Below are 16,342 nucleotides of genomic sequence, written 5' to 3'. Positions count from 1 at the left end.
CTCTCGCTCTCTGCGCGCCTCTCTCTCGCTCGCTCTCTGCGCGCCTCTCTCGCTCTCTGCGCCTCTCTCTCTCTCGCTCTCTGCGCGCCTCTCTCGCTCTCTGCGCGCCTCTCTGTGCGCCTCTCTCGCTCTCTGCGCGCCTCTCTCGCTCTCTGCGCGCCTCTCTGTGCGCCTCTCTCTCTCTCTCGCTCTCTGCGCGCCTCTCGCTCTCTGCGCGCCTCTCTCGCTCTCTGCGCGCCTCTCTCGCTCTCTGCGCGCCTCTCTCGCTCTCTCGCTCTCTGCGCGCCTCTCTCTCTCTCTCGCTCGCTCTCTGCGCGCCTCTCTCTCGCTCTCTGCGGGCCTCTCTCTCGCTCTCTGCGGGCGCCTCTCTCTCGCTCTCTGCGGGCGCCTCTCTCGCTCTCTGCGCGCCTCTCTCTCTCTCTGCGCGCCTCTCTCTCTCTCTCTCTGCGCGCCTCTCTCGCTCTCTGCGCGCCTCTCTCGCTCTCTGCGCGCTCTCTGCGCGCCCCTCTCGCTCTCTGCGCGCCTCTCTCTCGCTCTCTGCGCCTCTCTCTCGCTCTCTGCGCCTCTCTCGCTCGCTCTCTGCGCGCCTGTCTCGCTCTCTGCGCGGCTCGCTCGCTCGCTCTCTGCGCGCCTCTCTCTCTGCGCGCCTCTCGCTCTCTGCGCGCCTCTCGCTCTCTGCGCGCCTCTCGCTCTCGCTCTCTGAGCGCCTCTCGCTCTCGCTCTCTGCGCGCCTCTCTCTCGCTCTCTGCGCGCCTCTCTCTCGCTCTCTGCGCGCCTCTCTCTCGCTCTCTGCGCGCCTCTCTCGCTCTCTGCGCACTCTCTGCGCGCTCTCTGTGCGCCCCTCTTGCTCTCTGTGCGCCCCTCTTGCTCTCTGCGCGCCTCTCTCGCTCTCTGCGCACTCTCTGCGCGCTCTCTGTGCGCCCCTCTTGCTCTCTGCGCGCCTCTCTCGCTCTCTGCGCGCCTCTCTCGCTCTCTGCGCGCCTCTTTGTGCGCCTCTCTCTCTCGCTCGCTCTCTGCGCGCCTCTCTCGCTCTCTGCGCGCCTCTCTCGCTCTCTGCACGCCTCTCTCGCTCTCTGCACGCCTCTCTCGCTCTCTGCGCGCCTCTCTGCGCGCCTCTCGCTCTCGCTCTCTGCGCGCCCCTCTCGCTCTCGCTCTCTGCGCGCCCCTCTCGCTCTCGCTCTCTGCGCGCCTCTCTCGCTCTCTGCGCGCCTCTCTGCGCGCCTCTTTGTGCGCCTCTCTCTCTCGCTCGCTCTCTGCGCGCCTCTCTCGCTCTCTGCGCGCCTCTCTCGCTCTCTGCACGCCTCTCTCGCTCTCTGCACGCCTCTCTCGCTCTCTGCACGCCTCTCTGCGCGCCTCTCTGCGCGCCTCTCGCTCTCGCTCTCTGCGCGCCCCTCTCGCTCTCGCTCTCTGCGCGCCTCTCTCGCTCTCTGCGCGCCTCTCTGCGCGCCTCTCTCTCTCTCTCTCTAGCTCGCTCTCTGCGCGCCTCTCTCTCTCTCTCTAGCTCTCGCTCTCTGCGCGCCTCTCTCGCTCGCTCTCTGCGCGCCTCTCTCGCTCGCTCTCTGCGCGCCTCTCTCTCTCTCTGCGCGCCTCTCTCTCTCGCTCTCTGCGCGCCTCTCTCTCTCTCTCTCTCGCTCTCTGCGCGCCTCTCTCTCTCGCTCTCTGCGCGCCTCTCTCTCTCTCGCTCTCTGCGCGCCTCTCTCTCTCTCGCTCTCTGCGCGCCTCTCTCTCGCTCTCTGCGCGCCGCTCTCTCTCTCTCGCTCCCTGCGCGCCTCTCTCTCTCTCGCTCCCTGCGCGCCTCTCTCTCTCTCTCTCGCTCTCTGCGCGCCTCTCTCTCTCTCGCTCTCTGCGCGCCTCTCTCTCTCGCTCTCTGCGCGCCTCTCTCTCTCTCTCTCTCTCTCTCGCTCTCTGCGCGCCTCTGCGCTCTCTGCGCGACTCTCTGCGCGCCCCTCTCGCTCTCTGCGCGCCCCTCTCTCTCGCTCGCTCTCTTGCGCGCCTCTCTCGCTCTCTGCGGCCTCTCTCTCTCGCTCGCTCTCTGCGCGCCTCTCTCACTCTCTGCGCGCCTCTCTGCGCGCCTCGCTCGCTCTCTCTGCGCGCCTCTCTCGCTCTCTGCGCGCCTCTCTCGCTCTCTGCGCGCCTCTCTCTCTCGCTCTCTGCGCGCCTCTCTCGCTCGCTCTCTGCGCGCCTCTCTCGCTCGCTCTCTGCGGCGGCCCTCTCTCTCGCTCTCTGCGCGCCTCTCTCTCTCGCTCTCTGCGCGCCCCTCTCTCTCTCGCTCTCTGCGCGCCCTCTCTCTCTCTCTCGCTCCCTGCGCGCCCTCTCTCTCTCTCTCACTCTCTCTCTCGCTCTCTGCGCGCCTCTCTCTCTCCCTCTCTCGCTCTCTCCCGCTCTCTCTCGCTCCGCACCCCTCTCCATCCCTGCCTCTCCCTATCGCCCCTCCCCTATCCGTCGCGCCTCTCCCTCCCGCCCCTCTCCGCGCCCCTCCTGCACCTCTCACCCCTCTCTGCGGCCCCTCCTGCACCTCTCACCCCTCTCTGCGCCCCTCTGCCCCTCACCCCCCTCGCCTCTCCGCAACCACCCTCTCCCTCCCGCCTCGCCCCTCTCACTCCTTTGCGCCACTCTCCCTCCCGCCTCACACCGCGCCCCTCTCACTCCTCTCGCGCCCCTCTCCCTCCCTCCTCTCTGCGCGCCCCTCTCGCTCTCTGCGCGCCTCTCTCGCTCTCTGCGCGCCTCTCTCGGGCTCTCTGCGCGCCTCTTTCGCTCTCTGCGCGCTCTCTGCGCGCCCCTCTCGCTCTCTGCCGCGCCTCTCTCTCTCGCTCGCTCTCTGCGCGCCTCTCTCGCTCTCTGCGCCTCTCTCTCTCGCTCGCTCTCTGCGCGCCTCTCTCACTACTCTGCGCGCCTCTCTGCGCGCCTCGCTCGCTCTCTGCGCGCCTCTCTCGCTCTCTGCGCGCCTCTCTCGCTCTCTGCGCGCCTCTCTCGCTCGCTCTCTGCGCGCCTCTCTCGCTCGCTCTCTGCGCGCCTCTCTCGCTCGCTCTCTGCGCGCCTCTCTCTCGCTCTCTGCGCGCCTCTCTCTCTCGCTCCCTGCGCGCCTCTCTCTCTCGCTTCCCTGCGCGCCTCTCTCTCTCTCGCTCTCTGCGCGCCTCTCTCTCTCTCTGCGCACCTCTCTCTCTCGCTCTCTGCGCGCCTCTCTCTCTCTCTCTCTGCGCGCCTCTCTCTCCCTCTCTCCCTCTCTCGCTCTCTCCCGCTCTCTCTCGCTCCGCACCCCTCTCCATCCTGCCTCTCCCTATCGCCCCTCCCCTATCCGTCGCGCCTCTCCCTCCCGCCCCTCTCCGCGCCCCTCCTGCACCTCTCACCCCTCTCTGCGCCCCTCTGCCCCTCACCCCCCCTCGCCTCTCCGCAACCACCCTCTCCCTCCCGCCTCGCCCCTCTCACTCCTTTGCGCCACTCTCCCTCCCGCCTCACCGCGCCCCTCTCACTCCTCTGCGCCCCTCTCCCTCCCTCCTCTCTGCGCGCCCCTCTCGCTCTCTGCGCGCCTCTCTCGCTCTCTGCGCGCCTCTCTCGCTCTCTGCGCGCCTCTTTCGCTCTCTGCGCGCTCTCTGCGCGCCCCTCTCGCTCTCTGCGCGCCTCTCTCTCTCGCTCGCTCTCTGCGCGCCTCTCTCGCTCTCTGCGCCTCTCTCTCTCGCTCGCTCTCTGCGCGCCTCTCTCACTCTCTGCGCGCCTCTCTGCGCGCCTCGCTCGCTCTCTGCGCGCCTCTCTCGCTCTCTGCGCGCCTCTCTCGCTCTCTGCGCGCCTCTCTCGCTCTCTGCGCGCCTCTCTCGCTCGCTCTCTGCGCGCCTCTCTCGCTCGCTCTCTGCGCGCCTCTCTCTCGCTCTCTGCGCGCCTCTCTCTCTCGCTCCCTGCGCGCCTCTCTCTCTCGCTCCCTGCGCGCCTCTCTCTCTCTCGCTCTCTGCGCGCCTCTCTCTCTCTCTGCGCACCTCTCTCTCTCGCTCTCTGCGCGCCTCTCTCTCTCTCTCTCTGCGCGCCTCTCTCTCCCTCTCCCTCTCTCGCTCTCTCCCGCTCTCTCTCGCTCCGCACCCCTCTCCATCCTGCCTCTCCCTATCGCCCCTCCCCTATCCGTCGCGCCTCTCCCTCCCGCCCCTCTCCGCGCCCCTCCTGCACCTCTCACCCCTCTCTGCGCCCCTCCTGCACCTCTCACCCCTCTCTGCGCCCCTCTGCCCCTCACCCCCCCCGCCTCTCCGCAACCACCCTCTCCCACCCGCCTCGCCCCTCTCACTCCTTTGCGCCCCTCTCCCTCCCGCCTCACCGCGCCCCTCTCACTCCTCTGCGCCCCTCTCCCTCCCTCCTCTCTGCGCGCCCCTCTCGCTCTCTGCGCGCCTCTCTCGCTCTCTGCGCGCCTCTCTGCGCGCCTCTCTCTCTCGCTCGCTCTCTGCGCGCCTCTCTCTCTCGCTCGCTCTCTGCGCGCCTCTCTCGCTCTCTGCGCCTCTCTCTCTCGCTCGCTATCTGCGCGCCTCTCTCGCCTCTCTGCGCGCCTCTCTGCGCGCCTCTCTGCGCGCCTCTCTGCGCGCCTCTCTGCGCGCCTCTCTGCGCGCCTCTCGCTCTCTGCGCGCCCCTCTCGCTCTCGCTCTCTGCGCGCCCCTCTCGCTCTCGCTCTCTGCGCGCCCCTCTCGCTCTCGCTCTCTGCGCGCCTCTCTCTCTCTCTCTCTCTCTAGCTCGCTCTCTGCGCGCCTCTCTCTCTCTCTCTAGCTCTCGCTCTCTGCGCGCCTCTCTCTCTCTCTCTCGCTCTCTGCGCGCCTCTTTCTCTCGCTCTCTGGCGCCTCTCTCGCTCGCTCTCTGCGCGCCTCTCTCTCGCTCGCTCTCTGCGCGCCTCTCTCTCTCTCGCTCTCTGCGCGCCTCTCTCTCTCGCTCTCTGCGCGCCTCTCTCTCTCGCTCTCTGCGCGCCTCTCTCTCTCGCTCTCTGCGCGCCTCTCTCTCTCTCGCTCTCTGCGCGCCTCTCTCTCTCTCGCTCCCTGCGCGCCTCTCTCTCGCTCTCTGCGCGCCTCTCTCTCGCTCCCTGCGCGCCTCTCTCTCTCTCGCTCCCTGCGCGCCTCTCTCTCGCTCTCTGCGCGCCTCTCTCTCGCTCCCTGCGCGCCTCTCTCTCGCTCTCTGCGCGCCTCTCTCTCGCTCTCTGCGCGCCTCTCTCGCTCCTCTCTCTCTCGCTCTCTGCGCGCCTCTCTCTCTCTCTCGCTCTCTGCGCGCCTCTCTCTCTCTCGCTCGCTCTCTGCGCGCCTCTCTCTCTCGCTCCCTGCGCGCCTCTCTCGCACTCTGCGCGCCTCTCTCTCGCACTCTGCGCGCCTCTCGCTCTCTGCGCGCCTCTCTCTCTCTCTCGCTCGCTCTCTGCGCGCCTCTCTCTCTCGCTCTCTGCGCGCCTCTCTCTCTCGCTCTCTGCGCGCCTCTCTCTCTCGCTCTCTGCGCGCCTCTCTCTCTCTCGCTCCCTGCGCGCCTCTCTCTCTCTCGCTCCCTGCGCGCCTCTCTCTCTCTCTCTCGCTCCCTGCGCGCCTCTCTCTCTCTCGCTCTCTGCGCGCCTCTCTCTCTCTCGCTCTCTGCGCGCCTCTCTCTCTCTCGCTCTCTGCGCGCCTCTCTCTCTCGCTCTCTCCCGCTCTCTCTCGCTCCGCACCCCTCTCCATCCTGCCTCTCCCTATCGCCCCTCCCCTATCCGTCGCGCCTCTCCCTCCCGCCCCTCTCCGCGCCCCTCCTGCACCTCTCACCCCTCTCTGCGCCCCTCCTGCACCTCTCACCCCTCTCTGCGCCCCTCTGCCCCTCACCCCCCTGCCTCTCCGCAACCACCCTCTCCCTCCCGCCTCGCCCCTCTCACTCCTTTGCGCCCCTCTCCCTGCGCGCCTCTCTCTCTCGCTCTCTGCGCGCCTCTCTCTCTCTCGCTCCCTGCGCGCCTCTCTCTCGCTCTCTGCGCGCCTCTCTCGCTCTCTGCGCGCCTCTCTCGCTCGCTCTCTGCGCGCCTCTCTCGCTCGCTCTCTGCGCGCCTCTCTCTCTCGCTCGCTCTCTGCGCGCCTCTCTCTCTCGCTCGCTCTCTGCGCGCCTCTCTCTCTCGCTCGCTCTCTGCGCGCCTCTCTCTCTCGCTCGCTCTCTGCGCGCCTCTCTCTCTCGCTCGCTCTCTGCGCGCCTCTCTCTCTCGCTCGCTCTCTGCGCGCCTCTCTCTCGCTCTCTGTGCGCCTCTCTCTCTCTCGCTCTCTGCGCGCCTCTCTCTCTCTCGCTCCCTGCGCGCCTCTCTCTCTCTCTCGCTCTCTGCGCGCCTCTCTCTCTCTCTCTGCGCGCCTCTCTCTCTCGCTCTCTGCGCGCCTCTCTCTCTCGCTCTCTGCGCGCCTCTCTCTCTCCCTCTCTCCCTCTCTCCCGCTCTCTCTCGCTCCGCACCCCTCTCAATCCTGCCTCTCCCTATCGCCCCTCCCCTATCCGTCGCGCCTCTCCCTCCCGCCCCTCTCCGCGCCCCTCCTGCACGTCTCACCCCTCTCTGCGCCCCTCTGCCCCTCACCCACCCCGCCTCTCCGCAACCACCCTCTCCCTCCCGCCTCGCCCCTCTCACTCCTTTGCGCCACTCTCCCTCCCGCCTCACCGCGCCCCTCTCACTCCTCTGCGCCCCTCTCCCTCCCTCCTCTCTGCGCGCCCCTCTCGCTCTCTGCGCGCCTCTCTCGCTCTCTGCGCGCCTCTCTCGCTCTCTGCGCGCTCTCTGCGCGCCCCTCTCGCTCTCTGCGCGCCTCTCTCTCTCGCTCGCTCTCTGCGCGCCTCTCTCGCTCTCTGCGCCTCTCTCTCTCGCTCGCTCTCTGCGCGCCTCTCTCACTCTCTGCGCGCCTCTCTGCGCACCTCGCTCGCTCTCTGCGCGCCTCTCTCGCTCGCTCTCTGCGCGCCTCTCTCGCTCGCTCTCTGCGCGCCTCTCTCGCTCGCTCTCTGCGCGCCTCTCTCTCTCGCTCTCTGCGCGCCTCTCTCTCGCTCTCTGCGCGCCTCTCTCTCTCTCGCTCCCTGCGCGCCTCTCTCTCTCTCGCTCCCTGCGCGCCTCTCTCTCTCGCTCCCTGCGCGCCTCTCTCTCTCTCGCTCTCTGCGCGCCTCTCTCTCTCTCTGCGCACCTCTCTCTCTCGCTCTCTGCGCGCCTCTCTCTCTCTCTCTCTCGCTCTCTGCGCGCCTCTCTCTCTCCCTCTCTCCCTCTCTCGCTCTCTCTCGCTCCGCACCCCTCTCCATCCTGCCTCTCCCTATCGCCCCTCCCCTATCCGTCGCGCCTCTCCCTCCCGCCCCTCTCCGCGCCCCTCCTGCACCTCTCACCCCTCTCTGCGCCCCTCCTGCACCTCTCACCCCTCTCTGCGCCCCTCTGCCCCTCACCCCCCCCGCCTCTCCGCAACCACCCTCTCCCACCCGCCTCGCCCCTCTCACTCCTTTGCGTCCCTCTCCCTCCCGCCTCACCGCGCCCCTCTCACTCCTCTGCGCCCCTCTCGCTCTCTGCGCGCCTCTCTCGCTCTCTGCGCGCCTCTCTGCGCGCCTCTCTCTCTCGCTCGCTCTCTGCGCGCCTCTCTCTCTCGCTCGCTCTCTGCGCGCCTCTCTCGCTCTCTGCGCCTCTCTCTCTCGCTCGCTATCTGCGCGCCTCTCTCGCTCTCTGCGCGCCTCTCTGTGCGCCTCTCTCTCTCTCTTGCTCTCTGCGCGCCTCTCGCTCTCTGCGCGCCTCTCTCGCTCTCTGCGCGCCTCTCTCGCTCTCTCTCGCTCGCTCTCTGTGCGCCTCTCTCTCGCTCGCTCTCTGCGCGCCTCTCTCGCTCTCTGCGCGCCTCTCTCTCTCTCTCTCGCTCTCTGTGCGCGCCTCTCTCTCTCGCTCTCTGCGCGCCTCTCTCTCTCTCGCTCTCTGCGCGCCTCTCTCTCTCTCGCTCTCTGCGCGCCTCTCTCTCGCTCTCTGCGCGCCTCTCTCTCTCTCGCTCTCTGCGCGCCTCTCTCTCTCTCTCTCTCGCTCTCTGCGCGCCTCTCTCTCTCTCTCTCGCTCTCTGCGCGCCTCTCTCTCTCTCTCTCGCTCTCTGCGCGCCTCTCTCTCGCTCTCTGCGCGCCTCTCTCTCGCTCTCTGCGCGCCTCTCTCTCTCGCTCTCTGCGCGCCTCTCTCTCTCTCTCGCTCTCTGCGCGCCTCTCTCTCTCTCTCTGCTCTCTGCGCGCCTCTCTCTCTCTCTCGCTCTCTGCGCGCCTCTCTCTCGCTCTCTGCGCGCCTCTCTCTCGCTCTCTGCGCGCCTCTCTCTCTCTCTCGCTCTCTGCGCGCCTCTCTCTCTCTCTCGCTCTCTGCGCGCCTCTCTCTCTCTCTCTGCGCGCCTCTCTCTCTCTCTCTCTCGCTCTCTGCGCGCCTCTCTCTCTCTCTCTCTCTCTCGCTCTCTGCGCGCCTCTCTCTCGCTCTCTGCGCGCCTCTCTCTCTCGCTCTCTGCGCGCCTCTCTCTCTCGCTCTCTGCGCGCCTCTCTCCTCGCTCTCTGCGCGCCTCTCTCTCGCTCTCTGCGCGCCTCTCTCTCTCTCTCTGTCTCTCCTGCGCGCCTCTCTCTCTCTCGCTCGCTCTCTGCGCGCCTCTCGCTCGCTCTCTGCGCGCCTCTCTCGCTCTCTGCGCGCCTCTCTCTCTCGCTCTCTGCGCGCCTCTCTCTCTCGCTCTCTGCGCGCCTCTCTCTCTCGCTCTCTGCGCGCCTCTCTCTCTCGCTCTCTGCGCGCCTCTCTCTCTCGCTCTCTGCGCGCCTCTCTCTCTCGCTCTCTGCGCGCCTCTCTCTCTCGCTCTCTGCGCGCCTCTCTCTCTCGCTCTCTGCGCGCCTCTCTCTCTCGCTCTCTGCGCGCCTCTCTCTCTCGCTCTCTGCGCGCCTCTCTCTCTCGCTCTCTGCGCGCCTCTCTCTCTCGCTCTCTGCGCGCCTCTCTCTCGCTCTCTGCGCGCCTCTCTCTCTCGCTCTCTGCGCGCCTCTCTCTCTCGCTCTCTGCGCGCCTCTCTCTCTCTCGCTCTCTGCGCGCCTCTCTCTCTCCCGCTCTCTGCGCGCCCCGCTCTCTGTGCGCCCCTCTCTCCCGCTCTCTCGCTCTCCCGCTCTCTCCCGCTCTCTCTCGCTCCGCACCCCTCTCCATCCTGCCTCTCCCTATTGCCCCTCCCCTATCCGTCGCGCCTCTCCCTCCCGCCCCTCTCCGCGCCCCTCCTGCACCTCTCACCCCTCTCTGCACCTCTCACCCCTCTCTGCGCCCCTCCTGCACCTCTCACCCCTCTCTGCGCCCCTCTGCCCCTCACCCCCCCGCCTCTCCGCAACCACCCTCTCCCTCCCGCCTCGCCCCTCTCACTCCTTTGCGCCCCTCTCCCTCCCGCCTCACCGCGCCCCTCTCACTCCTCTGCGCCCCTCTCCCTCCCTCCCTCCTCTCTGCGTCCCTCTCCCTCCCACCTCTCCGCGCCCCTCTCCCCGCGCCCCTCTGCGCCTCTCCCCTCTCCCTGCCTCTCTCCCTCCCGCCTCTCTGCGCCCCTCTCTGACCCCCTCCCCGCGCACCTCTCCCTCCCGCCTCTCCGAGACCCTCTCCGCGCCCCTCTCCCCGCGCCCCTCTGCGCCCCTCTCCTTGCCTCTCCACCTCTCCACACCCTCCTGCCTCTCCCTCCCGCCTCTCCGCACCCCTCTCTGCCCCCCTCTCCCTCTCTGCCCCTCCGCGCCCCGCTCCTGTTTTTGTCTCTGCGTGGATTTGTGATGTCGTATGTTTTTCCCCCAACACCACTTTCCATCAAGTTGTATAGCAGACCCTCATGCCAAATTGAGTCGAAAGCTTTTTTTGAAGTCAACAAAGCACGAGAAGACTTTGTCCTTGTTCGGTTTGTTTGTTTGTCAATTAGGGTGTGCAAGGTGAGTACGTGGTCTCGTATGGTCATTTGGTGAAAAGCCAATTGTACATTTGCTCAGTACATTGTTTTCACTGAGGAAATGAACTAGTCTGCTGTTAATGCAGAGGTTTTCCCAAGGTTGCTGTTGAGGCATATCCCACGGTAGTTATTGGGGTCAAATCGAGGATGATGTTAAAGAGTTTAAGTATAGCCAATTGGAATTTGTGGTCTGTATATTTTATCATTTCATTTAGGATACCATCAACACACTCTCACTGTCTCTCTGCTCAGATCGGGTTGGAGGGCTGCTTGGCTTAATCAGCTGTGAGAGCCAGAGGTCAGCCTTGTTTGGACTACTCTCCACACTCCAGTGAGGCTGGGCCCGGCCTTGTGCAGCCTGTCAGCTGATGGGAAATGCTGCCTGCCAAGCCTTTCTGCATGCCTGCCTAGCTCCCTCCATCTCACCCCCCCAGGAGCTAATATATGCCTACTGCCTATGCCTCACTCCAGCCCTCCATTATCTCCTTCTCTCCCCCTATCTGACACTACAGCGACCCACCACAGCAAAGGCATCAGCAGCTCTGGCCCCTTGGGTGAGGCAAGAGTGACTGGAACACAGAGATCCTATTTTTCACTCAAAACGCTGTTATCAAAACAGTTCTGTGGTAAAATAACTGGATTATGACAAATCTAAAAAGCCAAAAGCAACTTACTGTGTCCTTTAGAGTCCTAACTCTGTGCAGTAAACATTTTTGGGGGTTTTTACTGACAGATAGGTCTTTCAGCAGCTGTTGAGGGGTTTCTCTCTCCAGAAGATGTACAGTAAGAGAAGAGGTTCAACCCAAACCTCCAGACAGCTGCAAAGCCTAAGGCCCTCGGTAAGATACTAAAGCCACACACACACACACGTCTTTTAGCCAAATATAGACACTTCTTGGGGTAGTCATGTTACCCTCCTGGTAACCAAGCCCAGTAAATAAGTAAACTCAGTTCGGGAACAGCCTGGTTAGAAACTAAAAAGAAAACAGAAGTTGTTTAAAAAGACGTTGAAACAGTAGTTGTTTAGCGCCCGTGTCTCCACGGTAACGATGACTAACAATGAAGAGAGAGAGAGAGTGACCACAAACCACTGTCTAGCTGGAGCCCAGCATCTTGCGCTTAGCTCGGACTGTTCTGCTCTCATGGACAAAACGCCACACAGTCATTAACACTACAGCCAAGACCATATCGGCTAGCGATAAATTGACCGTCATGAAAATAACACAATGCACTGAACCTAGTACTAGATAGGCCTAGTGCTCACAACGTTTAGAAATACTCATCAACTAGCCTAACCCATTTTAGATACTAGAAACACATGACTGCTACTTTACAACTGTGTAAAACGTACTATTGTTACTATGCCCAGCAGCAACAATCACAAAATAGCATCAATTTAAGGGGGGGGTGGTTCAATAAACTATTTAGGTGAAATGTAATGTCATTCTATCAAACTCAAGCCACAGGGTTGAATATTGACATTGACAGAAAGGACAGAGGCTTTTTGTTACCCCCAGCATACTATTTCTATATTTATTTTTATTTCACCTTTATATAACCAGGTAGGCCAGTTGAGAACAAGTTCTCATTTACAACTGCGACCTGGCCAAGATAAAGCAAAGCAGTGTGACAAAAACAACAACAGAGTTACACATGGAATAAACAAACGTACAGTCAATAACACAATAGAAAATCTGTATACAGTGTGTGCAAATGTAGTAAGGAGGTAAGGCAATAAATAGCCCATAGTGGCAAAGTAATTACAATTTAGCAATTAACACCCTCATTGATAGATGTGCAGATGAGGATGTGCAAGTATAAATACTGGTGTGCAAAAGAGCAGGGGGTAAAAAAATAAAAAAATATGGGGATGAGGTAGGTAGTTGGTTGGATGGGCGATTTACAGATGGGCCGTCTACAGCTGCAGCGATCGGTTAGCTGCTCTGACAGGCGATGCTTAAAACTAGTGAGGGAGATCTGAGTCTCTAGCTTCAGTGATTTTTGCAATTCGTTCCAGTCACTGGCAGCAGAGAACTGGAAGGAAAGGCGGCCAAAGGAGGTGTTGGCTTTGGGGATGACCAGTGAAAAATACCTGCTGGAGCGCGTGCTACGGGTGGGTGCTGCTATGGTGACCAGTGAGCTGAGATAAGGCGGGGCTTTACCTAGCAAAAACGTATAGATGACCTGGAGCCAGTGGGTTTGGCGACGAATATGTAGCGAGGACCAGCCAACGAGAGCATACAGGTCGCAACGGTGGGTAGTATATGGGGCTTTGGTGACAAAACGAATGGCACTGTGATAGACTGCATCCAATTTGCTGAGTAGAGTGTTGGAGGCTATTTTGTAGTAAACAAATGAGTCAATAAAACCACTAGTCTACATTACTGAGCAAGAATACTAATGATGTTTACTTTAGAAAAACACAAACAAATGTATGAGATTCTAAGGAACCTGCTCCAGTGTCAGATAATCAACAATCTCCGTACATGAGAAGGGCTGTGGTTTCACCAGAATAAAAACTTCACAAGAGCTGAGAAGATAACCTGCCCATCAGGTATAGGATCACTTAGTCTTGTGTTCATCAAGGCTGTGGTGAAGTTAAGATTAATCCGTTTTTTTTAACTGCGAGTAGAAAGAGACACTTCCAATGGGCTATTGCTGGCTCAGTAATTTCTTGCTAAATGTGCCTTTCCCTGAGTAGTAGCAGGCTTACCTTTCAGATGTTGAGAGTAGATTTAAAATCGACATAGTACGGTATCACTTCAAACCACACAGGCCCGATGGCATCCTGCCAATGCGTGCCTTACCGTAAGGAATTCCAAAACATTTAGTGCATGGGTTCCCGTTCCCAACCTTCCTTGATTTGAGGGGTCAATTTTCAATTCGTTTTTTACAATTCGTGATTGGTACAAACCATCTAAATCGCCGATGCTCTAAAATAAAAACAAAGTGGTAAAATGTCAGAGGAAGACGCGACTCGGATGCTGCACATGGGAATATCTTTGGTTTGTCATTCAGAAGCTGAGCTGTGTCCTAAAGTAGACGAGTCGAAGACATCAGACTTTCCTTGGGAATAATCTGATTCATTGTGTGAATCTGTCGCTATCAATTGATCAAATCACTTTCTTTAAAATCTGTATATTTAAATTTGGGTTTCACATAAATGACCATAAAAAAAACATTTGGTAGCGGAATAACATTTGGGGGAAAAAAAAAAAAAAAAAAATCGGGTGTATCGGGTTACTTTATTTGGTATTTAATATTTGCTCTTAATAACCAATAATTCAAATTAAAGGGAGGGCGTAACATTTTTCAAATGTGAAAAAGGGGGCTCTTGGGGAAAAAAAATAATTATTGGTTGGGAACCACTGATTTAGCCCATAGCAGCGTTTAGATTCCCATGCCGGCTTCAGTCCACAAGCAGAGAGGGGGGGAGTTAAAAAGCTCCTTAATGACTTACTAAGGCATACATCCACGACTCCAAGTCCTAGGGCTCAACTCCTAACAGAACGATAAAAACATGTTCCACAAGGGAGGAACACGTAAACACCAACCTGACAAACAGCTATGTACAGATCTGCTTCTCTGGGTCTCTTTGAGGGGAGATGATTTCCAGCATATCCTCAATTGTTTTGTAAGTAAATAGAATCGTACAGGTCTCGACCCAAACTGTTGTAAATCCAAGTCCAGTCTGTTTAGAGATCCAGTGGGAAGAGGAGGCGAGTCCTTGTGGGCTTGAGCCTTTTCTACGGGACGGAGTGTGTTTCTCTCTCCGGTCTGTGTGTCCGATGGCTCCAGGGCGTGTGTGTGTGTGTGTGTGTGTTTTCTGTGTGTGCTCATTTCCTGCCTGGATATGCTTCTGGGCTACAAGCTGCTCAGGAACACATGGCCATTCCCAGTCCTGCCAGGAGTTCCGCATTCCCCACCGCCCTCTTCCCTTCCCCCTGCTCACTGCCCTCCTAGCCCCCCCTCCGCCCCAACAACCCCATGGACCCCTGCAGAGGCAGCACCCCAACCCCACCGCTCTGCTCTGTTTGTCATCAACTGCCCCGCACAGACGCAATGTTCACAGTCATGCATAGGTCTACATGCACAGTCACACACACACGCCTACACATTCACACACGCGGGCATAAACACACAGACACACACACTTCAATATCTCTTCAAGTCAGTCGTGGTTGCCCACCTTCTCCTTCTGCACTGAAGCACATGGCGGTCACCTCATGTGCGCCCAATTGCTGCCAATATGCAGATTCAGCTTCACACAGTGTTTTTCAATGCTTTTTGTCCCCATTTCCCATTTGTGTCATCCTCAATGCTTCAAATCTGATATATGCTGTGCAGTAGGGTAGAGGAAGTGGTACCATGTGCAAATTGTCTTTCAAAAGCTTTGTGTTTCATGGCTGGGCAGGAGGGGGGGGAGAAGGCTGTGTTGGAGTGACCGACCCATGCAGGAAGACGAAAAGCATTAATAAAGCGGTGAAAATGGGCCTGGCTCGTGTGTCTGTGTCCGAGACATCTGTACTCAATCAGCAACACACACACACACACACACACACACACACACACACACACACACACACACACACACACACACACACACACACACACACACACACACACACACACACACACACACACACACACACACACACACACACACACACCCTTCATTATCAGTGACTGCAGTTATTATAGCCATGTGGTGCTAGAGGAATCTCACACTTGCCTCAAAGCTGCACTGCACCAAAAAGACACGATCCCTACTTAACGTGTGTGTGAGACAGAGAGAGTGAGTGAGTGAGACCGTGACAAAGTGTGCATGTGTGTGTTAGAGACGTGTGTCTGTCCGGCTCTCCCTCTTCCCTCGCTCTGACAGACAAGCCAGTGAACTGTTGCAGAACCCACTCAGTTCAGAGCTCACTCCTTGCTCTAAAAAACAGACACTTCATCACAAGCCCTTATCAAAATCCCACACAGATCTGAAGCACACTGCCGCTTGCTGCTGCCTTCGGCCAGACAGGCCGGTGGTCTATCTCCTACCTGGCTGCGTCCCAAATGGCACCCTATTCCTTATATAGTGCACTACTTTTCACCAGCACCCTATGGAACCTGGTCAAAAGTAGTGCACTACATGGGGACTAGGGTGCCATTCAGGATGCCGCGGCCTCTCTCCTTACCCCGTCCAGTCAGTCTGTGTCTGTGTGAAGAGGCTGTGTGCTGATCAATGGACGATAGGTGGTACCTACCAGCATCTAGCCAAGTACATGTGCTCCTTGACGAAGACTGAGCCGGAGAGGAGGATGTACCAACATGTGGCGAGGCTGTCTTGGCTGTAGGGGGAGACAAGATTACAAGGAACATCGTGTTAGTCTACATCAGGGTTCCCCAACTGGTGGCCCCGCGGGTGCTTTTATTTGGCCCCCCTTTCTGAGCAAATTTAAATAAAAATACAAATTCTTGGACATAAGAAATTTGTTCCCAAGTATTCCCATGCATAATAGAGAGAGAGAGTGATCGTATACAACTGTAAGCAAGGTTTGAAGTGATTAGGTTTTAGTAAACATATGTTTGTTTGTTTGTTTGTAATTATGTTCCGACACCCCAACCATCCCCTCCAAAAAGAAATTGTCCCGCGGCTGAATCTAGCTGATGATCCCTGGTCTACATATTGCCGTTTGTGGACACGTCTGCATGGTGACGTCACATGTGTATTATATTTGAAAAGGATAGGCCCTGAATTTTTCCTCAACAGGGTAAAAAAAATATCTGGGCACTAAAAACAAGTCTTGAATGTTGCTTGAGGTGGTACAGTAGATGCATTAGCATCATTTAAGTAGAGGCTGAATTGCCTTGAAGAAATCCACTTGCATGGCTTCGATAGTCCTGTTGATGTTCTGTCGAAACAGGGCACTTCATTAGCCGTCTACCATGAGGAGAGGCAGTAGCATCAGTCTCCTCCTCAGAGAGGGAATATGCAGCCGGGGCAGCCTTAATAACAGATGCAATATGGATGGAGGAGGGTAAAGTTTAATAACAATAAAGATACATATACGTCGGTAGCCTAATGTATGAACCAAATACATTAGCAGGTTCACATGGGCTTTGGTATTTCATAAGAAATCCAGCTTTTTTTTTCATATGCTGTTTACTACCTCCAGTATGTACAGTATTAGAACGCTGACTGAGTGCTAAGGTGTCAGAGTACAGTGAGACCATCTCTGGAGACCTCCCATTCCTCACTTCCCTCAACTCATCCCTGACCACTGGCTGCGTCCCCTCTTACTTCAAAACGGCCAGAGTAGTGGTCTAAGGCACTGCATCACAGTGCTAGTTGTGCCACTAGAGATTCTGGGTTCGAGCCCAGGCTCTGTCGCAGCCGGCCACGACCGGGAGGCCCATGGGGCGGCGCACAGTTGGCCCAGCGTCGTCCGGGTTAGGCCGGCAGGGATACCCTTGTCTCATTGCGCTCTAGC

General features: G+C 59.3%; 1 protein-coding gene across 6 annotated transcripts in view; it reads right to left on the bottom strand.

Moving 5' to 3' along the window:
* The window catches only part of LOC106567521 (rap guanine nucleotide exchange factor 6), a 167,687-nt gene that overhangs the window by 112,396 nt on the left and 38,949 nt on the right, over positions 1 to 16,342 (bottom strand). For all 6 annotated transcript variants that reach the window (XM_014136858.3, XM_014136862.3, XM_014136861.3 and 3 more), the window contains exon 4: positions 15,116 to 15,199. In XM_014136858.3, the coding sequence (XP_013992333.1) occupies positions 15,116 to 15,199 (84 nt within the window). The remainder of the gene's footprint in view (positions 1 to 15,115; positions 15,200 to 16,342) is intronic.

The sequence above is a fragment of the Salmo salar genome, chromosome 13 (genome assembly GCF_965601325.2).
Source record: "Salmo salar chromosome 13, fSalSal1, whole genome shotgun sequence".
Taxonomy (NCBI): Eukaryota; Metazoa; Chordata; class Actinopteri; order Salmoniformes; family Salmonidae; genus Salmo; species Salmo salar.
This window is presented reverse-complemented; position numbering and strand designations above follow the sequence as displayed.